Source organism: Macaca thibetana, chromosome 17 (assembly GCF_024542745.1).
Source record: "Macaca thibetana thibetana isolate TM-01 chromosome 17, ASM2454274v1, whole genome shotgun sequence".
NCBI lineage: Eukaryota > Metazoa > Chordata > Mammalia > Primates > Cercopithecidae > Macaca > Macaca thibetana.
The window spans coordinates 1,559,194-1,582,709 of record NC_065594.1 but is presented as its reverse complement, the minus strand read 5'-3'; the positions used below and the strand labels follow the sequence as shown (position 1 = coordinate 1,582,709).

The 23,516-nt window shown below is 41.9% G+C and overlaps 1 protein-coding gene across 7 annotated transcripts in view; it reads right to left on the bottom strand.

The window, feature by feature from the left end:
• The window catches only part of LOC126940531 (phosphatidylinositol 3,4,5-trisphosphate 3-phosphatase TPTE2-like), a 38,052-nt gene extending 15,227 nt beyond the window's left edge, over positions 1–22,825 (bottom strand). For 3 of the 7 annotated variants that reach the window (XM_050766508.1, XM_050766503.1, XM_050766509.1), the window contains exons 1-7: positions 22,734–22,825; positions 20,868–20,929; positions 19,017–19,097; positions 14,962–15,067; positions 12,961–13,052; positions 8,945–9,037; positions 7,459–7,529 (exon numbers count right to left, since the gene is read on the bottom strand). In XM_050766508.1, coding sequence (XP_050622465.1) covers positions 7,459–7,529; positions 8,945–9,037; positions 12,961–13,052; positions 14,962–15,067; positions 19,017–19,097; positions 20,868–20,915 — 491 coding nt within the window. In that variant the 5' untranslated portion in view covers positions 20,916–20,929; positions 22,734–22,825. Of the gene's footprint in view, positions 1–5,066; positions 5,355–7,458; positions 7,530–8,944; positions 9,038–12,960; positions 13,053–14,961; positions 15,068–19,016; positions 19,098–20,867; positions 20,930–21,366; positions 21,645–22,733 lie in introns of those variants that run through there. The other 4 variants (XM_050766505.1, XM_050766506.1, XM_050766507.1 and 1 more) reach the window with 3 other exon arrangements.
• Between the last annotated feature and the right edge of the window lie 691 nt (positions 22,826–23,516).

The following is a 23,516-nucleotide window of genomic DNA, read 5'->3' as shown; positions in this document are numbered from 1 at the left end:
ACTTAAGGAACTAGAAAAAAAGAATAAACTAACCCCAAAGCTGGCAGAAGAGAAATAACTAAAATTAGAGAAGCACTGAATGAAGTGCTTTCTGAAGTGCTGTTTTTTTTTTTTTTAAGACAAGATACAAAAATCCACACACAAGATCAATGAAACCAATAGTTAGTTTTTGCAAAAAATAAACAAGATCGATAGCCTGATTGATAGCTAAACAAAGAAAAAAAGAGAAGAGCCAAATAAGTACAATCATAAATGAGAGATGACATTACAACCAATCCCACAGAAATACAAAAGATCCTCAGAGAATACTATAAACAACTCTATGCAAACAAATGAGATAATCTAGAGGAAACGTTTAAATTCCTGGAAACATACAATCTCCCAAGATTGAATTAGAAAGAGATTGAAACCTTAAATAGACAAATGTCGAGTTCCAAAATCAAATCATTAATAAAAAATCTACCAACCAGGAAAAGCCCTGGACCAGATGAAGCCAGAGCTGAATTCTACCAGATGTACAGAAAACTGGAACCAGTTCTATTGAAACTGTTCTGAAGAACTGAGGATGAGAGGCTCCTCCCTAACTCATTCTATGAAGCCAGTATCAGCCTAATACCAAAATCTGGCAGAGAAACACACAAAAAGAAAACTTCAGGCCAATTACTCTGATTAACATAGACACAAAAATTCTTAACAAAATAACTAGGAAACAGAATCCAGCAGCACATCAATAAGTTAATATAACCACAATCGAGAAGGCTTCAGTCCAGGGATGCAAGGCTGGTTCAACATATTCAAATCAATAAATGTGATTCACCACATAAACAGAACTAAAAGCAAAAACCATATGATCATCTCAATAGATGCAGAAACAGCTTTTGATAAAATCCAACATCGCTTCACGTTAAAAACCTCAACAGACTAGGCATCAAGGGAACATACCTCAAAATAGTAAGAGCCATCTATGACAAACCCACAGCCACCAACCTACGGAATGGGCAAAAGCTGGAACCAATCCCCATGAGAAATGGAACAAGACAATGATGCCCACTCTCCCCACTCCTATTCAACATAGCACTGGAAGCCCTACCTAGAGAACTCAGGCAGGAGAAAGAATAGGCATCCAAATAGGAAAGAAAGAAGTCAAACTATCTCTCTTTGCTGATGATATGATTCTCTATCCAGAAAACCAAAGACTCACCAAAAGGCTACTAGAACTGATTAACCAGTTTAGCAAAGTTTCAGGATAAAAAATCAATGTATAAAAATCAACAGCATTTCTATACACCAATAATGTCCAGGCTGAGGGTTAAATCAAGAACAGAATCCCATTTACAGTAGCAACAAAGAAAATGAAATACCTACGAATACAGCTAACAAAGGATGTGAAAGATCTCTACAAGAGCTACAAAACACTGCGGAAAGAAATCAGAGAAAACACAATTAAATGGAAAAACATTCCATGCTCATGGATTGGAAGAATCAGTATCATTCAAATAGCCATACTGCCCAAAGCAATTGACAGATTCAGTGCTATTTCTATCAAACCACCAATGTCATTTTTCACAGACTTAGAAAAAAGTATTCTAAAATTCATGTGAAACCAAAATAGGGCCTCAATAGCCAAAGCAAATCTAAGCAAAAGGGCAAAGCCGGAGGCTTCAAACTATAAGGCTATAGTATCCGAAACAGCATGGTACTGGTACAAAAGCAGACATATAAACCAATGGAACAGAGTAGAAAACCCAGAAAGTCTTACACTTAGAACCATCTGATATTGCAAGGCTGACAGAAACAAGCAATGGGGGGAGGACTCCCTATTCAATAAATGGTGTTGGGGTAACTGGCTAGCTATATGCAGAATAATGATAACTAGACCATACCTTTCATGAGATACAAAAATTAACTGGAGATAGATGAGAGATTGAAATGTAAGACCTCAAGTGATAAAAATCCTAGAAGAAAACCTCAGAAATACCCTTCTTGACATTGGCCTTGGGAAATAATTTTTCACTAAGTCCCCAAAAGCAATTGCAATAAAAACAAAGATTGACAAGTGGGACCTAATAAAACTAAAGCACTTTAGCACAGCAAGAGAAACGATCAACAGAGTCAACAGACAGTCTACAGAACAGGAGAGAACATTTGCAAACTATGCATCCAACAAAGGTCTAATATCCAGATTGTCAGAGAAGTGCAAATCAAAACCACAATGAGATATCCTCTCGCACTAGTCAGAATGGCTGTTAATAAAAGGTAAAAAACAACAGATGCTGGCAAGGCTGCAGAGAAAAGGGAATGTTTATACATTGTTGGTGGGAGTGTACATTAGTTCAGCCACTGTGGAAAGCAGTCTGGAGATTTCTCAAAGAACTTAAAACAGAGCTACCATTTGACCCAGTAATCCCATTATTGGATATATACCCAAAGGAATAAAGACCATTCTACCAAAAGACACACACACTGATAAGTTCATTGCTGTGCTAGGCACAATAGCAAAGATATGGAATCAACCTAGGTGCCCATCAATGGTGGACTGGATAAAGAAAATGTGGTACATACGCACTGGAATTCTACACAGCCATGAACATGAGTGAAATCATGTCTTTTGTAGCAACATAGATTGGAGCTGGAGGCCATTATCCTAAGCAAATTAATGCAGGAACAGAAAACCAAATACCACATGTTCTCACTTATGAGAGACAGGTGCTCTTGGACATAAGGATGGGAACAGTAGACACTGTGGACTACTAGAGGGGGGTGGAGGGAGAGGGATGCGGGTTGAAGAACCACCTGTTGGGCACTATACTCACTAACGAGGTGCAATATACTGATGTAACAAACTTGCACACATACCCCCTTTTGTCAAATTAAAGTTAAAACATTTAAAACATGAGTATCATTCTGATCTAAGTTTCTTGAGTTGTTCAAAGAATCATTCGTTTTGTATTATAAGAAAGCAATACCCAAAGAGGCCTTAAACAAGTTTTCCTTGAATAAACAAAAGCGGAATAGTGTGACAACTCATAATTTCCAGAAATTGTGGTGGGTCTTGGAGGTCTGGGGAAGAGAAACCTTAATGGTAATCTTATTTCAAAAAGTGAAATTCTTAAAATAAAAAAGGGCGTTTCCTTCCTTCCTGTATTTCTAGTACTGAAAAAGACAGACTTTAATCTTCACTGAGCCAGCTAAGTATTTTCCTCCCTATTCACCTAAACCCAGGACATAATCTGCCCTCTGTAGATTATTGCTGTGTGAATTCTAAAGGAAATAGTATAACCTATGTTGTGCCTACACATGTTTCTGTCATATGAATGGCAGGGTTTAATATTAACATGAAAGGAATTTGAAAGTATGTTCTATGATCTTTTCCTCAAAGGGGAGCCAAATCAGGGGGAGTAAAGGAAAAAGGCCTTTAGTTAGGCTGCTGCACTGGCAGTTGGAACTTTTTTTGGAATATTTAGAGGAGAAAAAAATCACCTGCAGTGAGGCCGCTCACCCACCTAGTGGGGCTCCTGGCTCCTGGCAGGTTGCTGCCTTCCATGCCTACCATGGCTCAGGGCTCTACTCTCCTCTGTGCCACTCTGGTACTCACAGCCCTTACAGCAAGTATTTTTCTGTTTCCACTCAAAAATTAAAAAGCTCCTATGGCAAACTGCAGACATTTGAGCTGCTGACGTGGGTGGTCCGAGTGGTTAGTGTGCCGGTTACAAAGTTGCTATGCTGGAGAGATTTGCCCTTAACTCTCAAACCCTGTATTTTCATGAACTGCTGCTTCTTTTGGTGCTTTCTGTAGAGTGCGGGGTTTTTCAGAAATGAGTGTATCGTGTGTTAGCAGTGACACTTGTCTTACCAGTTGTTAACCTTTCATTTCCTGATGAACTCATCTTGGTCTAGATTGTTGAGGGCCTTGCCAATAAAAGGAAAATCATTCAAATAAGAATAATGTCAATAAAGCCAAAATAGAACATTTTCAAGGACAATCACGGCCTGAAGATACAGTGGCAAAAAAGGTATTTTGAATAAAGTAACACCCACAGGCTGGGCGTGGTGGCTCATGCCTGTAATACCAGCACTTTGGGAGGCTGAAGCAGGCAGATTGCTTGAGTTCAGGAATTTGAGCCCAGCCTGGGCAACAATGGCAAAACCTTGTCTCTACTAAAATTACAAAAAATTAGCCGGGTGTGCTGGCATGCGCCTATGTGCTCCCAGCTACTTGGGAGGCTGAGGTGGGAGAATCACCTGAGCCTGGGAAGTTGAGGCTGCAGTGAACCAAGATCACACCACTGCACTCCAGTCTTGACAATCAGAGTGAGATGCTGTCTCAAAAAATAAAAAATACAAATAAAAATTTGTTAAAGTAGCATCCAGCACCAAAGAGGAAATAATAATGGTTTCCTGTAGACATAAGGCTAACCAGTGTTTGTAATGAAAAGGTAACTCCCTTCAGAGTTCCCCAAGCTTAGGTGAAGCTGGTTGTGAGCGGGAGTAGTGGATTTCAAAATAATACGCCTAGATTACTCTAAGAACACGTATTTCTTTTGACTTCACTTACAATTTTATACAAAAGCAGAAGTTACCAAAGATTACTTATCCTTCATATTTACCACAATCTTCTTACCCCAACCCCTGTGTCTGTGTGTAATTAAAGGAAGCTTGTTAAGTAAGCTACCTATTGAATGTCTGGAAAGAGAGAGGGTGTGCTGGGAGTTGGGGGACTGCCTGTGTGAAACATTTCTCTCTTCCGGATTTAAAACTTAGTCTTTGTTGCCAATCTGTTAACAGTTTGTAAATGAAGGAGAAGAAAAATATATAAATTAGCTTTCTAATCAATCTGAAATTACAAATGTGAACCACAGCAGGGAATAAATACTTGACCAAAAATATGTAAGTGGGTGCTAGGCAATCACAATTTTTAAATATCTCAAGTCTTTGATATGAAAGTTCTATTTCAAAGTTCTTCAAAATGATGCTGACTGTTCCTGCATACTGTGTTCCAAATTTATGTAAATACAAGACGGAAACTGTGAAGTATGTGCCTTCAAAAAAGAAAAAAAAAACTGACATTTTATCTCTATATATTTAATAGATTTATCAAGAACATATGTAAACATATATAAATACAGATATATCATCAAGGAAGATTTAGGACATATGAACATGTGGCAGGGGTTGGAAAGAACATAATTCTTTCCCAGAAGGGGAAGGGGGAACTATACTTAATCGGATCCAGCTACAACGTAATTGTAAGTCACTTCTCACCAAAAAGTACCTCCACTGCAAATTGTGGTGGATAAATTTTCCATGTTTTTTGTTTATGTGGATTATCCAATTCATTTCTTGGTAGATAAAGCCTAAGAATAGAAAAAAAAATTATTACATTTTCTTTTTTTTTTTTTTTTTTTTTTTTTTTTGAGACGGAGTCTGGCTCTGTCGCCCAGGCTGGAGTGCAGTGGCCGGATCTCAGCTCACTGCAAGCTCCGCCTCCCGGGTTCCCGCCATTCTCCTGCCTCAGCCTCCCGAGTAGCTGGGACTACAGGCGCCCGCCACCTCGCCCGGCTAGTTTTTTGTATTTTTAGTAGAGACGGGGTTTCACCGTGTTAACCAGGATGGTCTCGATCTCCTGACCTCGTGATCCGCCCGTCTCGGCCTCCCAAAGTGCTGGGATTACAGGCTTGCGCCACTGCGCCCGGCCTAATTATTACATTTTCTATCGGGGCTAACGGAAAAGCCATGCAGTTGGGTACCCACGTTAGAGCTGGAACAAAAAAAGAACCTCAGCATGAATAGAACCAGAGCCCCTTTTCTGTGTCTCAGTTGGCTCCTTCCACCTTTTTAGTGAGACTTAAAAATACTTTAATCTTCAGCAACACATGAGTAACACATGCTGACTCTCTTACCATTGCTTTATATGGAATTAATGGCATCCAAGTTTAATTAAATATCTACATTTCTAAATGTGACAGAAATCAGTCAGGATAGACATGAATGAAAACCCAGTAATAAACTACTGTATCTCTTTTATGTGTGAGGTTTGCAATTTTTTTGAATTTTTACACTCAGACCTTGGAAATGACCTTGAGCAGTGGGATATAACTCCCACATGCTGAGAGTTCCAATAATGGAACACTAGGCATAAATTGGTTAACCCATTTATGCCTAGCATTCTAAATGATAGAAGTTAGTGTTTTTGGCTAAACAACAATCTCATAAGTAACAAAAACAGGTTTACCAAGTAGTATGTGAATTTAAATGTTACAGAAATCTTTAGAAATTTATATAAAAGTAAGAATAAAAGTGATCTAGCTTATCACTTCTCCAAAATGAACATTGTGTTTTAAAGGAAAAAAACTATCCTTTAGCAAGAACCCCTTTTGAGGAGCAGCATCAAATGAAGCTCCACCCAGCTCTCACTTTGAGGGACTTTGCTCATGTCAGAGGAAAAAGCTTATTGTTTGTATGCATCCAAAAAAAAAAAAAACACTTGTAAAAAATTTCCATCAAATCCAAAGTTCACTGTATCAAAATCCATGAATGTTTTGCATTGCAAGTGTGGAGGCCAGAGGTTTAATTTACCGTTGCCTTGCTGGACTTAAGGAGTTACTAGATGCAGTGCACATTTGAAGAAAAGATTAGCACTGGATGTAACAATAACTATCAATTCATGCCACATATAATCATAGCCACTTTTCAATGCTGACCTAACTAAGTCAAAAAATTTTTGTCCTTTTGTATTGAAGAGTATGGTTGACACACAAAAAAAATCTCAATTTTTCACCATCACAAAACAAATGATACTTTAGAGAACTTCTATCGACTGAGAAATGAGTTTCCAAGTATGGTAGAAGGTTTTTTTGGAACAATAATCTCCAAGCCCAATTAATAATTTTTCAGAAAGTTTTCCCAATTCAGTTTTTAGAAAGCCACATTTAAATGGCTATTTAAATAGACTATTACTTAATGATATTTTTTAGCTATATTCCTTAATACTGTGTCTTGTAACTTCTCCTAGATACAAGTGTGTCAGTCAGCTTTTCAGCTAGCTGAAGCCTCCCTAGGTCCCGCCTTACTTTAGCACAAAATTTGGTGGTGGTTCATCATTGGTAAATCAGCACCTAGTGACAGGGACGTGACATATTGAAGGTGCTGAGTAGACTTATATTGAACTTCTCTAAGAGGAATTTTCTACCACACTTAAGATCTGATTATAATGCTTTTGAACTCATAACACAGTCCTATGGCATGGACCTTGAGGATACTGCAACAGTGGGTCTCAAGAACAAACGTATTCTTAAAATAACCAAAGTAAGAGGAGTAAGGCAATGAACAATGGTGGTTCAAGGACTTTTTGCTTTCTATAAATTAAGTTTATGACAACCAGCAAAAGACTTGCCATCACACCTTATGCATAGACATTGAAGATTAGGCTGTTTCTATGGGTTTATATTATATTCATACCTGTTACTTTGAATAAAAGATGTGTTGAACCAGAAGAAAAACGGACAATTGTCATAGTATTTAGGAAGATTCTAAAAAGGAAAAAAAAAATTTCAAAGTAAAACTGATACCAAGAACTAATCATTCCAAAGAAATTAAAAGTTCCTTCCTTTATTCCTTTATATATTTATCAAACAATTATAACCATTAAATATGTAGCACTCTGCAATCTATAACAATATACCCAAGACACAAAGGAGGAGGCTTGAAGAAAATGCTATTGTATTCTCTTGCTGTTTCTATCAACATTTTCAAGAAATAGTATTTTTCCCATGATAGGTATTTAACTTAGATGCTGATATTTGAATCTGGTTTAGATACTGCCAAACAGACTCTATAAGGACCTATGCCTACATATACCCAAGTATATTGTAGTGAATTCTGATAATTTTTTTGTTGCCTCAGCATCCCTTTTAAATATAAATTGGACTTTCTGATATCAGAAGTTGGGTTCAGTCATCCTCAGCAGTTTCCAGTTTACCACTTCCCGGTTTCTCCATGTGACTGATGCTGATATCTGCCTCATACAACCTTCTCCTGGTGACCACTTCATCATGGGACAGCTGGATATAACCTACTTGACTCAACCCACAGACCCCCATACTCTGCAGGGACCATGTGGATATATCAGTAACCACCTCTCAGTCACAGCAGAGACTCATGGCTGCTTGCGTTAAACCAAATTAGACCTCCCCACAGGAAACCTGCTCAGGTAGCACCTCACGTCCCAATAAAGGCTTCCACTCTCAGGTCCCTCCCTCTCTCTCGCTATTGCTTCCCACCCATCAGTGGAGCACAGGTCTGGATGGATCCCCCTTCCAGTTGGCCCTGCAAAGCATGTTGCCCTCTTCTCTCTGGAATTAATAAAAAACTGCTTTGGTTATTTCATGTGTTGTATTGTGCTGCCTTCTCTGTTTCACCCAACTGTGTCACCCAAACCTAACTCTCTTTCCAGTCAGTGCTCCCAGCTACTCAGGAGGCTGAGGTGGGAGGATTGCTTGAGCCCAGGAGGCTGAAGCTACAGTTAGCTATGATTGTGCCACTGCACTCCAGCCTGGGTGACAGAGTGAGACCCTGTCTCAATTTCTTAATTTTTTAAAAAAGGTGCAAAACAAAACGTAATCATTGCTATGCAGTAAAACATACCTTTGAGTTTTTTTGGTTTTTTTTTTTTAGCATCTTGGCTTTTACTTTTTTTGTTTATTTTGTATGTTTTGTATTTGAGAATACATGTAAATTTAGAAAAATGTAGAAAATTTACAATTTAGAAAAAAACAAATGAACAAAAATTATTTACATTACATATGCTCCTTTAAAAAAATTTGTTATAGATCTGATTTATTGTTTTCCTCCCCCTCCCTTGTTGGGAATTGTAGTAAAGCAAATCTTAAATAAAATCATTAGACCAGACAAGAACAACAGCAGAGGCTATTTTGTGATCACTCACCGAAGAGAAAAACTGTACCTTCACGTCGTCATACAGAGGGGGACCGTTGAATACATCAATTAACACTCTGTCTGTTTCAATGTCATGCAATATCTGCGAATGAACACATGGAGCTGAGAACTATGAACCTAGATAATGGTAACAATGCAGTTCCTTTTCACTTATCATGACGTCCTATATTTATCAAGTACTTTTGGTTTCACAGCCCAATCACCACATGTATAAATAATTATGAATAACCTTTTCTAGTTGCAATACTGTTGTTTGTATGTGTGTGTGTGTTTTGTTTTTTGAGACAGAGTCTCTCTGTCACCCAGGCTGAAGTGCTGTGGTGTGATCTCAGCTCACTGCAACCTCTGCCTCCCAGGTTCAAGTGATTCTTGTGCCTCAGCCTCCCGAGTAGCTGGGACTATAGGCACATGCCACAACACCCAGCTAATTTTTGAATTTTTAGTAGAGATGGGGTTTCACTCTATTGGCCAGCCTGGTCTCAAACTCCTGGCTTCAAGTGATCTGCCCGCCTGGGACTCCCAAAGTGCTAGATTACAGGCATGAGCCACTGCACCCGACCTGTTGTTTATGTCTTTTAAAGGCCAACATGTTTGAGGGTTATCATGAACCACTTTTTTTTTTCTTTTGAGACAGTCTCACTGTCACCAGGCTGGAGTGCAGTGGCATGATTTCAGCTGCCTGCACTTCCACCTCCTGGGTTCAAGCGATTCTCCAGCCTCAGCCTCCCAAGTAGCTGGGACTACAGGCATGTGCCACCACGCCCAACTAATTTTTGTATTTTTAGTAGAGATGGGGTTTCACCATGTTGGCCAAGATGGTCTCAATCTCTTGACCTCGTGATCCACCCGCCCTGGCCTCCCAAAGTGCCGGGATTACAGGCTCAGCCATGAGGCACTTTTCCAAAGTGCTTCACTTTTAAAAAGCATTGAATTTTCTATTAGACTTTAATCAATTAAATGTTATTATTTAACGTGTGTCATTTGATGTTCATGTGTTAGGGCCTTTTTTGAGAATACATTAAGAAGCTCACAATGTTAAAGCTAGCATTGACATTCAAAAAGCAATGTGTAATTCATCATGGTTTTTTATTTTCTAAATTTAAAAAATAACAACGGGGGTCTGTAACACTTGGGGGTTGGCCTGCATGCCCCTCCCAAGGGAGGAGGAGAGTAGGGTCCCCCTGCTCATCATGTTTTATCAGAACTCTTGTGTTTGTCAATGGGATCTTTGAACTTGACCAATGCAGGCTGCTGGATGGAGTGACCAAAGATAGGTCAAGTTTTGGAATGAATGACTTTGAAGCTATTTCTTTGACTCACTCTCATGTAAATAATGGCACCCACAATAGGAAAGGTCTATGGGAGGCCCTGTGAAAAACATAAGAGGTGCAGACTCAGTTGGCCCCTTCAGGGAGCTGTACACATAAGAAACAATAGTAGAATGGTACACAACTCAATCTGTATGACAAAGACTGGGTGTGCTGTTACGCACTGCTGGGAGCTAGTTAACAGAAGGTGCAGGATGCGAAAATTTCATTAAGGAGGTAGAAACCGAATTGGGCATGAAGCAGTTTAGATAAAGGAAGAAGAGCTCTGAAAACAGAATCCAGTCTAAACGGAGGGAAAAAGACCAGCAATAACACAAAGTAGAAATTAGAAAAATGGGCCAGGCGTGGTGGCTCCCGCCTGTGATCTCAGCACTTTGGGAGGCTGGGGTGGGTGGATCACCTGAGGTCGGGAGTTTAAGACCAGCCTGACCAACAGAGAGAAACCCCGTCTCTACTGAAAATACAAAATTAGCCGGGCGTGGTAGCGCATGCCTGTAATCCCAGCTACTTGGGAGGCTGAGTCAGGAGAATCGCTTGAACCCAGGAGGCAGAGGTTGTGGTGAGCTGAGATTGTGCCAGTGCACTCCAGCCTGGGCAACAAGAGCAAAACTCCATCTCAAAAAAAAAAAAAAAGAAAAAGAAAAAAAGAAAAAAATTGGAAAAACAACAACAAACAATGTCGGGCAGTGTGGCTCATGTTTATAATCCCAGCACTTTGCAAGGCTGAGGTGGGACAGGTTGCTTGAGCCCAGGGATGAGACCAGCCTGGGCAACATAGCAAGTCCCAGCCTCTACAAAAAATAAAAAATAAAAAATTGGGGGATTGCTTGAGCTCAGGAGGTTGAGGCTGCAGTGAGTGAGCCATGATCACGCCACTGCGCTACAGCCTGGGCGACCGAATGAGACCCTGGCTCAAGAAAACGAAACAACAACAAAAAAAAAAAAAAAAAAAAAGGGAAAGGAAGGAACGAAAGAAATAACCAACTAACTAACTAACTAAATTAGAGTTGTGTTCCAAGAGCCAAAAGGGATGACCCAGTTTATTTGGAATGAAGTCTGCTGGTCAAGCTACTGATGAGAAAAAGCTCAGGTATTAAGTCAGGGCTATTATGTCTCAAGAGCTCAAGAGCCAAGGATATAAGAGTGAAGGTGTTGAAAAATACAATGGGGCATTTCCTATGGGACAGAGAGGCCTGATAATTATCACACATAACACTATTTAGTGATTTACAGTTTACAAAGAAACTTTCTATATATTATCTAATTTAATTCCCATTACACTTGAGATGTGATACTGATTTGACAGATAAGGACATTGAGCAAAAGGTGTGAACTGACTCTGACCATGGGCACGCAGTGTGTCTTCTGCTCGACCTACAATTTTTCACAATCAGAGCAATATTTCAGGATGCATATTTCAGGACTCTATACATTGCATTGTATAAGGAGAAAGAAAGGGTAAGGAGACCACTGCAGAAATCTAGGCATGAGCAAAGGAGATTCTGGACAATGAGTGGCAGTGAGAACAGAAAAGAAGAACACAGAGAACTGTCAGAGGCATAATCTACAGAGACTGATGACTGACTGGATTTAGGTGCCGAGGCGAAGAGAATCAAAGCCCAAGGCCTGAGTGGAAGAAGCTGGTGCCACTTGCAGAAGCAGAGAGAAAGCTCACTGATAACTTGGACTGGCTGATGTATTTGAGTCGGAGTGGAAACTGTTCATGTTGTAGCTCCCACATCTACAACTCAGTGGGTGCTCATAAATATCTGTTCGGTACATGAACAAGTAACAGTTGAAGCAAGGGGAATGGGTCATTCTTTAAGAATAAAGCATTTGCTAAGAACAGAAAGCCAAAGGTCAGGCCTGGGTGAATGCCCTCAGTCGGGAGACGCCAAAAAAAGTGGGTGGCGGAGAGGGGAGGGGGTGGCAGGGAACAGGATCAGTAATAGGAGAATTTGAGACAAAGGCCTGGGTAGAAATTCTAAAAGTTTATGGTTATTAGACATGAAGGATGCTTTATTACTATTTCAGAAAAGGTATATAGTTGTAGGCATTTCTTCATTGTAGCAAAACACTGACTACCAGGTCCCTTTTGCTTTGGATAAAGAGGTTCCTCCCCAGTTCATTCACTCTTGCATTGTTTCTCACAGGGTCATCCCACAGAACCTCTGAGTTAGAATCACATGGGACATTCCTAAGTCTATGATTCCTGGGCCCTATTCCAGATTTCCCGAATCATACTTTGGGGGTACAACCTAGGAATGTAAATCTTTACAAGCTCTTTGGTGGTTTTCATGCACACTAAAATTTTAGAATCAGTGCTATATAATAAAAGATAAAATGACTGAGAAGAAGAGAATTCGCTAAAAATGACCAGATATGTAAATTAAAATCCTTAATACATTCCTGGGAACATGCTCAGAGTCTGTGGAAGTGTGAAAGGCAAAGCAACACTGAAGAGAAATAAATTCTGGAAAGCACCCTGAAAAAACTTGAGCAAACAGGTTAATTTATCTCTGGTTTGCATCCAAACCCAGTGACACCACGTTGATGGTAACCAGAAAGCGTTAGGGAATCTCTTTATGGTGAGTGACAGTTTAGGGAGGTGAACATTGCTGGTTTGACATTCAGCCTTAAACATCAGATTTTTTTCAATTCACATGTTTTCTCTTACCGAACAATTTCCTAATGAAGTACTGGAAAAGACAACTTTTTTCTCCATTACTATTCGGACTTGTAGATCACATACATCGCCTGTTCCAACACCTAAATGAAATTACAAAGGTAGGTTGATTAGCGTGAAGATCAATATGTCTCACCAATTAACATCATGGATTAAAAAGAGAAAAAATTATCCAAGCTAACAATCTATCAATAGTTACTTATTTGGTCTTGCATGGATTTTGTCTTTGAAAGACAAGGTTTCAAGCCAAGTTCTGTCTCGTAAAGCAGATTTTATAAGACTAGAGAAGAGAAAAAAAAATACATACAGTTCAGCTTCAAAGACTTAGAATCCCATGACTTTATCTTTCCAGAAAAAATATTTAGGGAAGGTAGGCCGGGCATGGTGGCTCACGCCTGTAATCCTAGCAGTTTGGGAGGGCAAGGTGGGTGGATTACTTGAGGTCAGGAGTTCTAAACCAGCCTGGCCAAGATGGTGAAACCCCATCTCTATTAAAAATACAAAAATTAGCCAGGCGTGGTGATACATGCCTGTAATCCCAGGTACTCAGGAGGCTGAGACAGGAGAATTGCTTGAACCTGGGAGGCAGAGGTTGCAGTGAGCCAAGATCACACCACTGCACTCCAGCCTGGGCAACAGAACAAGACTCTGTCTCAAAAAAAAAAAAAAAAAAGAAAAGAAAAGAAACAGAGAAAATTCAGGGAAGGTGACTTGCAACCTTTCTTGCTAATGTGTTGCTTTCTTCAGCCTTCTGATCATAATGATTTTTAATAATAAATACTGTAGTTTAACTACTTTGGCCCTACTTTAAGGCCAGTTCCTGATGCAATCTCTATAAAAATATAGGATAGTTATATTCAAAAATTCCCATGGTGTTCAGTATATATTTACAAAGGCTTTTTGTTCCTTTTTTTCAATTCAAATGACCCACTTCCCTTAGCATTTCCTCAAAGACTTGGTTTCTCAGTCAATTAATTCTTTTATTGCTTGCCTCTCAACTCTACATTTAATTTTAATTCAAATATGTACAAAACTAAAGGTAGAAAATTAAAACAAATATCTTAATAAACTAGTGTATTAACTATCTCTGATAGATCATCTCATATGCTGTTTGTTTTCTTTTCATTTAATTTTGTTTTCACTAACACCATGATATTCATTTGTCATTAGAAATCACAGTTTCTTGCCTCAGTTCCTGGTGCAGAACTTCTTTCTATTGATGTCGACCAGTAATCAGTGAAATGTAGAACTAAACTCAGAAGGCTAAAAATCCTAGGCTGGCTGTGTGGACACCAGCATCCTGGCACCACGGCACCTATAGCACCCAGCACTGGCACCATCGCAGGCCCACAAGCTGGCTGCCAGAAGAGGTTTGCCTTAGGGGTTCCGAAGTATTGCCTCACTGCTACCTCTCTGGCAGTGGGAGTGGTGAGGCCCCATCCCTTCCACGCAGACACATCCTGCTTTCCCACCTCCCCTGAGTGTAAGCTGTGAGTGAGACGGTTACAGATGGAGGAGAGAGGGGAAAGGGAGAGCCCAAGGTGATGAGAAAAAAATATGCCTCTAAAAGAAGGTGAGAAAATGATAGATCTGGAGACACCTCCACCAAGGCAAACTCTGAACTAGAGGTGGTTGTGAGAAATAAGCAGTTTTGAGGGCACATGGTCCTCCTCCCTCATCAGAGGCCCACTCTGCCCTGAAAAGTCCACCCTGCGTTGAGACCAGAGGAGCAACGAGAACAAGAGAGACAGGAAGGGGATGAAGTCCCCCAAATTGGTGATGGAAAAGAAAAAGTGAAGAACATCTAAGGGCTGGCAATCAATGGGCAATTGCAGGAGGAGGGGCATACAGAAGGAGGAGATCACGTGTGAGGACATGTAAGAAGACAGGTGTGAGTCAGATCATCTGTATATACAACTATGAGTGAAATCCTCCCAGAGTGCGAACATTGGCCCTCCTGCCCAATTCTTCAATTATACATAAAGCACTTACCACGAATCGAATAAATAATGAATCTTTTTATAAAGAGTATCCGTCTCGGGGGGAGATTCCAGTTGTAGAGATGTTTCACTTGTGCAAAATATCCAACATATCTATTCTGAAAAGCAACAGAAACCTTACTTTAAGCGGAGATGAAAAGTCTAAAGCCAGCATTTCTTTTTTTTTTTTTTTTTTTTTTTGCCTAAAGCTTGTAAAGGAGGTAAGTAATTAAGAAAACATTTACTGGATGCCCTTATATAACCAGGCGTTTTTCGGGATGCTGCCTCGCAACTATCTACCTCGAGGGGAAAATACTGAATTCAGAGCAATGGGGAAGTAACAAAGATGGAGCCAGGTCCTGTTTATAGGCTGCCTATGGTTGAGACGGCATCTAATCAGCACGACAGAACAGTTACAGCATCATCAGTGTCCAGAGAGAAGCTTAGCTGTGGCTGAGTTGGAGGAAGGCTTGCGGTTTGGTGAAGAGCAGCTTCCTGGGCATGAGAGAAGATGGTATAAGTGAAAACCCCAGAGGATGCCTCCATACCTCAGTAGCAGGTTTCCTGTCATTCTTCTCTGGTTCCTGACAGCTAGAATTTCTTCACTTTGCATTTCCTCAATTCTGTTTTCACAAAGAAGCCCTAGAATTCTCTTAGCCTTGTCCTTTCCCCGGGGCAAGCTGTTCACAATGGCTCTCCCCTGAATCTTTCTTCAAGGTAGTGAAGAGCTCTGGTCCTGAATCAACTGGTTCAGAATTCAAAAGTTGGCCATCATGCTGGCTCCTGCCTGTAATCCCAGCACTTTGGGAGGCCGAGGTGGACAGATCACCTGGCATCAGGAGTTTAAAACCAGCCTCGCCAACAGGGTGAAACCCTGTCTCTACTAAAAGTACAAAAATAGGCCATGTGTGGTGATGGGCCCCTATAACCCAGCCACCCGGGAGGCTGAGGCAGGAGAATCGCGTGAACGCGAGGTCGAGGTTGCAGTGAGCTGAGATTGCACCAATGCACTCCAGTCTGGGCGACAGAGCAAGACTCTGTCTCAAAAATTAAAAACAAAACAAAACAAAAAAAACCTCGTAAGTTCACAGACTGTTCCTTACCCATTGGGAAATGTTCATTAAAGTAACTAACCCATTGGGAAATGTTCATTAAAGCAACTAACTGCCATACTTTCCTTTAGAAAGGGCCAGTCATGAGGAAGGCTCATGAAAGTTCTTTTTTTTTTTTGAGACGGAGTCTCGCTCTGTCACCCAGGCTGGAGTGCAGTGGCCGGATCTCAGCTCACTGCAAGCTCCGCCTCCCGGGTTCACGCCATTCTCCTGCCTCAGCCTCCCGAGTAGCTGGGACTACAGGCGCCGCCACCGCGCCTGGCTAGTTTTTTGTATTTTTTTTTTTTTAGTAGAGACGGGGTTTCACCGTGTTAGCCAGGATGGTCTCAATCTCCTGACCTCGTGATCCGCCCGTCTCGGCCTCCCAAAGTGCTCAGATTACAGGCTTGAGCCACCTTAACTTAGGAGTAGATGTAGTCAGTAGAATGGCCCACAGCGCCTGATCAGAATGTGATGGTGTCTGAGAATCACCAGCAGACACAGAGGGCACTCTGTCCTGAGGTCTTGCCAATGCAGCTCTCACACGTGCAGCTGAGTCCCTGTGTTGCTTTTTCAGTGAATCAGAGAAGATTCAGTTGCAGCCTTTGTTGTGCTAGTTCTGGACTAAAGTTAGGGAAACTATGCAGGACTGCAGAAGAAATGGGGATGGGGAGATGTGTGGGGAGAGTTGGTGAAGGAGCTCCATCTAGCATCCCCTTAACTTCTGCCACTAGATTCTCCACCTTTCCCTAAGGCCTGTAAACCACCAGGGCCCCCATGCTGCTTGTACTCCCATGCTTCCTTCTCCTACAACCTAAGACAACATGGACTTGTAGTAGAAATTAATACAACCAACACATAGGAGGCACTCACTACAAACAAAGAAGATATTATGAGAAAGGGGTGGAAAGATGGGTAAGCCATGGGCTTTGCCTTTAAAAGGGATACAGAAGTCACCACTTCAAATAACTAGAGAGTAACACAAAGTGACGTGGTCCCTAAAAGAAACACAAAGGGCTTTAAGAATTGAAAAAGCAAGAGATGACTTCAGGCTGAGAAGGGAAAGGGACTCTAGGAAAAGGGGCACGAGCAATGGCATGAGGGTATCAAGTGTCCACAGGCTGGGAAACAGCACACAGTCTAAATGTGTGGAGTGTGGGATGTGTGCATGCACACAGCGGAAGAAAAGGCTGGAAAAGTCAAACTGCGGCTCCTGAGTGCCAGGTTGAAACATGTAGTTTATTGCCATTGGCAGTGGGGACATAGTATAGATTTTGAGCATGGAAATGGCATGATTAGGGCTGCACTTCAGTAAATTCACCTGTTACTTTTAGCTTAGGGTCTATGACTATCTTTGTTTTGTTTTGGGCTTGGGTGTGGGAGGGAAGTATCAGTGGATAAGGCTGAGTTCTTCTGGCCCAAACTCAAGGTTTGGGGCCAGTAGTTACAGTGTTCTTCTAATGGGGCCAAGAGTACTTACTCAGCTCCCACCACTGACAGAAAAACTCATTTACAGCCTCATCCAAATCTATTGAGGAATTCCCAACCCACTCTCACTTCGGTTTCAGGGGCAACATAGAAAAGGCAAAATAAATGAGGCTGTGCACAGCACGAGCTTCAGAGACTGACATCGAGATTTCAGTCCTTGGTTCAAAAGTTACTTTCTCTGAACCTCAATTTTCTAATTTATAAGATGAGAATCTTAGCAGTGCCTACTCATAGAGTTACTGAGAATAGTAAATGAGATAGTGAATATACAACTCTTAGAATAGTTCAGCAAAGTCTAGAATGTTATAAATGCTATAGGATAAACACCCTGGTTTCTGCAATAAACAAATTACAAGTAATAAAAAATGGTGAGAAATCTCTGAACTTAGATTCTTAAGAGAGACTTAGGAGACACAGCAACCAAATGAAATATGTGGACTTTGTTTGAATTCTGATTAAACAAACTAAATTTTCAAAGATTTTAAGACAATTTTGGAAACAAACATGGACTACAAATTTGATATTAAGGATTTTTAAGGTATAATATTTTTAGACATGATAAAAAGTGTTAAGGTTTGTTCTTGTTTTAAGAGTACTTAAAGGTCATACTAAAATGCTTGTGGGATAAAATGATCTGACGGCTGAAATTTCCTTTAAAATAACTCAGATTTAGGGAAAGTAAGAGTGGAGAGTGGGGCTGGGAGGTGTGAGTGGAGCGGGCAAAGAATGGATAAAGTGTGGCTGGCTGCAGGCTGAAATGACTGTTGCAGCAATGTGATGACTATGTGAGGATATACTGTATGATCCTCTGGACTTTTGTATATGATTAAAATTTTCCATAACAAAATGTTTCCAAAACAAAAAACAGAGTAACAGTGTGTGTTTCCTATGGGTGTTATGGGTGTTAAACGAGAGATGTGAAAGCGCAACACTGTCTGGTGTACGGAAGGGGTTTTGGAAAGTTTATTTCCCCTTTTATTTTCTCTTGTAAAATACACCTTCCCGACAACACACAGAAAAGACACACACGCGCGCGCGCACACACACACACACACACACACACACAGCAGGAGTCATCCAAAAACAGTCTTTGTGATGTTTTGCAAGGGTTGAATTGCCCTAGTAAGGGTTTGTGAAGGACTTGGATCTTTTTTACACTGAAATCAAAGGCTGGTGATTTCAGATAAACTTCAGGGTCCTGCAGCCTTGGGTACTGGACCTTCCTACTTTGGGAAAATAATCAACTCCTGAGCTCCGTAAACAATAACCAGGATAGACCAGAAAGCAGGTGCTCTGGGGAGAAGCCAGAGTCCCCAGCATGTGGGCAGCACCTGAAGCCTGACCCTCAGACTCAGGAGGGACCAAGGCCTGTTGCAGGGCACCCAACTGCTGCTGCCTGATCACCAGGGTCTAAAATGAAACCAAGTAACAGGTGGCAATCTTAACCCACTCCCCTAAAAAAACTCCCACTTTTTAAAAGAAAACTTACCTGAGAAGGAGTTTCTACTCCCTGAAATTTACTGCTGTTGGTTTTATCTGTTCGCCTTTCTCCAAAATAATATAGGCTTTCCTACAAAAAAAAAGGGTACAATCCAACCATGGTTCATCTGCACTCTTTCCTTTCCTAGATTAGGTACCCTTAGTGTTTCTACGCCCACCTTCTTTCCTAAAGTCAGTGATTTGTTTGTTTCTTTGTTTTTTGGTAGTCTTGCTCTGTGACCCAGACTGGAGTACAGCGGCAGGATCTAAGCTCACTGCAACCTCTGCCTCCTGGGTTCAAGCGGTTCTACTGCCTCAGCCTTCTGAGTAGCTGGGACTACAGGTGTGTACCACCATGCTCAGCTAATTTTTTGTATTTTTAGTAGAGATAGGGGTTTCACCGGGTTGGCCGGGGTGCTCTCAAACTCCTGACCTCAAGAGATCCGCCTGCCTCAGCTTCCCAAGTGCTGGGATTAAAGATGTGAGCCACCCGTGCCCGGCCGCAGTGATCTTTGGGTAGAGGCTACCCAAAATAACAAAATTAGGACTTCTCTCATTCAAGCATTCACAAATTCATAAAATTTTAGAGCTGGAAAGACCTTAGAAAGCATCTGGTCCAACCCTTCTTTCCATATTACAAATGACAACAGTGAGACCAAAAGAAAACCAAGCAATCCGCCCTGGAGATGCTGCAGCCAGTTACAGGCAGGTCCCTGGATCTCAGTCTAGGGCTCCGGATCAATAGCTGTCAATGACTGTCAAACGTTTGTTTTTTAAGCTGCAATCCACATTAATAAACCTAGGAGACGCACACACACACACACACACACACACACACACACACCAATATTTAAACCTTTTGATATTTTCTATTCTGGTCTATTCCACTTTATTTTTAAAAGATGTCAGTTACAACCCCGTAACTTTATTTTACAACTCACTGATAAATCATGATCCATAGCTTGAAAAACACCATCCTAGAACATCCATTTTCAAAATCTGTGTATCTCAAATTAGAGAAACCAAAGGTGGTGGAACTTGAGTGCTGGGCATTGTGCGTAACCACCACCTCTTCCCGAGACTGTCGGCCAAACAACTCGAGCGGAGCTGCTGGAAATGGCAGCATCTCAGCAAGAAGATGGCAGAAAGAAAAATGACGGAGAACTCTGCTTTAAGTGGAAACAGCCCACCTTGTCTTATCAGAAATTTCTAGAGGTCACAGACTCCATGTCTTGACTAAGCAAAGACATTTACATTCAGGAGAGGCTTTGTTCTGAGTTGTGAAATGTTGCTTTTTATCTACCTAAGAGTTGTGAGGATGGTCAAGGCTGGAGTCATCTAATTAAGCTTGATACTATTCTCACGAGGAAGGAAGAAGTCATGGTACTGGCAGGAGTAAGAGCAGGGCCAGGTGAAGTGAGGGAAGCATCTTGATTACTGAATTTTTTTTATTTGTGTAACATGGTTTTACTCCCCTCACCTTAATCCTTCCCCAACAGGTCTTGTCTTTATTTAAAATGTTGATATTGTATACATCATAAATTTTTTGCATTAATTTTTATTGTTAAAATATTGCATTAAAATTATTTATTTTAATGATCGCAATTTTTAGCATTCCCTTAAATTTTGCACCCCATTGACCTCACTCTTGTCCCGGCCCAAAGAGATTCTTAAGTCAGCTACTAACCAGTGCATGGTAAACAAGAAAGTATCGAAAACAGAGTTTCTAAAAACTGCTTCTCGAATTACAATTTTACTAAGCATCATGACTAAAATAATCATCTTAACGTCCTACCAGTGATGTTTCAGAACTAGCAAACTCAGTTATCATAAGACAAAGTTTGTAGAACATCTTTCATACCTCTGCAGTTAAAAATATTTCGGAGGCAATAAGGAAGGCACAAATCATAGTTCCAGTTCTTCCTAGAAAAGAAAAGAAGTTAGTTCAAGGAACATACGTGGTATAAAAATACACTCAGAAATATTCAAGGAGTGCATTTTAAGTTGATTTTCTCTCTTTTTTTGAGACAGGGTCTTGCTGTGTTACGCAGGCTGGAGTGCAGTCGCACAATCTTGGCTCACCGCAACCTCCGCCTCACAGGTGAAAAACACGCAAATTACATTTACAGTAAAAATATCTCTCACCACTTGTCCACAAAAGGACACGAGGAGGTTTTTACTAAATCTATAAGAAAGCAATGATTCATGTCTTTTATAATTTTTTTGGATAATAGTAAAAAAGAAAAATTCCCAACTCATTTAGTATATTAATATAACTGATTCCAAAATTGCACAAATACAGTAGAAGAAAAGATAACTTTACACCAGACTCAAATACAAATGTAGATTTAAAAACATACACATATTTTTAAAGTGAATTCAGCAATGTAGAAACACCATGTATCAACACCAAGTGCCATTTCTCTTAAGGATGCAAGGATGTTTTTTCCAGGACGGCAGATGACAGGCTTTAGCATGCCTCAGTCATTTGGAAATAGCAAGCAAGGACCTAAAGACCAACTCTGTGCGCTTCAATTTAAGAAAGACAATGGCAATTCCCGGGAATTAGGAAGGACACCCAGATCCTGGGGAGGACAAGGCAGGCCAGCAGCCCCCATGACAGCATTGGACTGACAGAAGTGGTGAGTGGCGCCCCGGTATGTGAGACAGACAGACAGACAGACAGACAGCCCCTCTGTCCCATCTTCCCATCGGATTTTCGGACTGACAGGAGTGAGTGACGCCCCGGTATGTGAGACAGACAGACAGACAGACAGACAGCCCCCTCTGTCCCATCTTCCCACCGGATTTTCGGACTGACAGAAGTGAGTGAGTGGCGCCCCGGTGTGTGAGACAGACAGACAGACAGACAGACAGCCCCTCTGTCCCATCTTCCCACCGGATTTTCGGACAGGAGTGAGTGACGCCCCGGTATGTGAGACAGACAGACAGACAGACAGACAGCCCCCTCTGCCCCATCTTCCCACCGGCTTTTCGGACTGACAGAAGTGAGTGAGTGGCGCCCCGGTGTGTGAGACAGACAGACAGACAGACAGACAGCCCCTCTGCCCCATCTTCCCACCGGATTTTCGGACTGACAGGAGTGGCGCCCCGGTGTGTGAGACAGACAGACAGACAGACAGACAGCCCCTCTGTCCCATCTTCCCACCGGATTTTCGGACTGACAGGAGTGAGTGACGCCCCGGTGTGTGAGACAGACAGACAGACAGACAGCCCGCCCCTCTGTCCCATCTTTCCGCCGGATTTTCGGACTGACAGAAGTGAGTGAGTGGCGCCCCGGTGTGTGAGACAGACAGACAGACAGACAGCCCGCCCCTCTGTCCCATCTTCCCACCGGATTTTCGGACTGACAGAAGTGAGTGAGTGGCGCCCCGGTGTGTGAGACAGACAGACAGACAGACAGACAGCCCCTCTGTCCCATCTTCCCACCGGATTTTCGGACTGACAGGAGTGAGTGACGCCCCGGTATGTGAGACAGACAGACAGACAGACAGACAGCCCCTCTGCCCCATCTTCCCACCGGCTTTTCGGACTGACAGAAGTGAGTGAGTGGCGCCCCGGTATGTGAGACAGACAGACAGACAGACAGCCCCTCTGTCCCATCTTTCCGCCGGATTTTCGGACTGACAGAAGTGAGTGAGTGGCGCCCCGGTGTGTGAGACAGACAGATAGACAGACAGCCCGCCCCTCTGCCCCATCTTCCCACCGGAGATCCAAGCCACCGGCAGAGGAAGCGCCTTGTGTCTCCCCAGCCTTGGAGCTAACTTGAGGCGAGACTTGGAGACTTTGCGAGGGAAAGACACAGGGGAACGCTGCCGGCATTTTCCCAGCTGGACAAGACTGGGGGATCTTCCCTGCAGGGCTCCACCATCTTGTGCCCCCAGTCCCGCTACCCCGAGGGCCGAGGCGGGAGCTCCGATTACTGTGCGCCCCGGAAATCCGCCCGTCGCCTGAGGCAACAGAGCGCTCCGCCCAATGGACAGGGACCAAGCACGCGGCCAGCGGCTCCGGCACCAGCCAGCTCTTACCCACGGCGCCCTCTACTGGCTGGTAGTCAAACCACACACGCAGCATAAAACCTGCAGACAGAAGCGCACGGGCCAAAAACACCCTACCCAGCGCGCTCTACAGTCCACCCCCTAGGGAGGAGGGAAAGGGAAAGAATAATAATAATAATAATAATAATAATAATAATAATAATACAGGAGAGGCAAGAAAAAGAAAAAACCCTACCCAAACAAAAATAATTACACAGATTAGAAGTGCTAGCATCTCCAGAAGAGAAGGACCCATGCAAGAATTCTGGCACCATGAGAAATCTGAATGTAGCGACACTACCAAAGCATCACACCAGCTCTCTGGCAATGCTTCCTACCAAAATGAAAACTCAGAAATGACAACAAACAATTCAAAGCTTGGGTTGCAAGGAAGCTCAATGAGATTCAAGGTTGAAATCAACAAAAAGAAACTTCTAAATCAATCCAGGTAA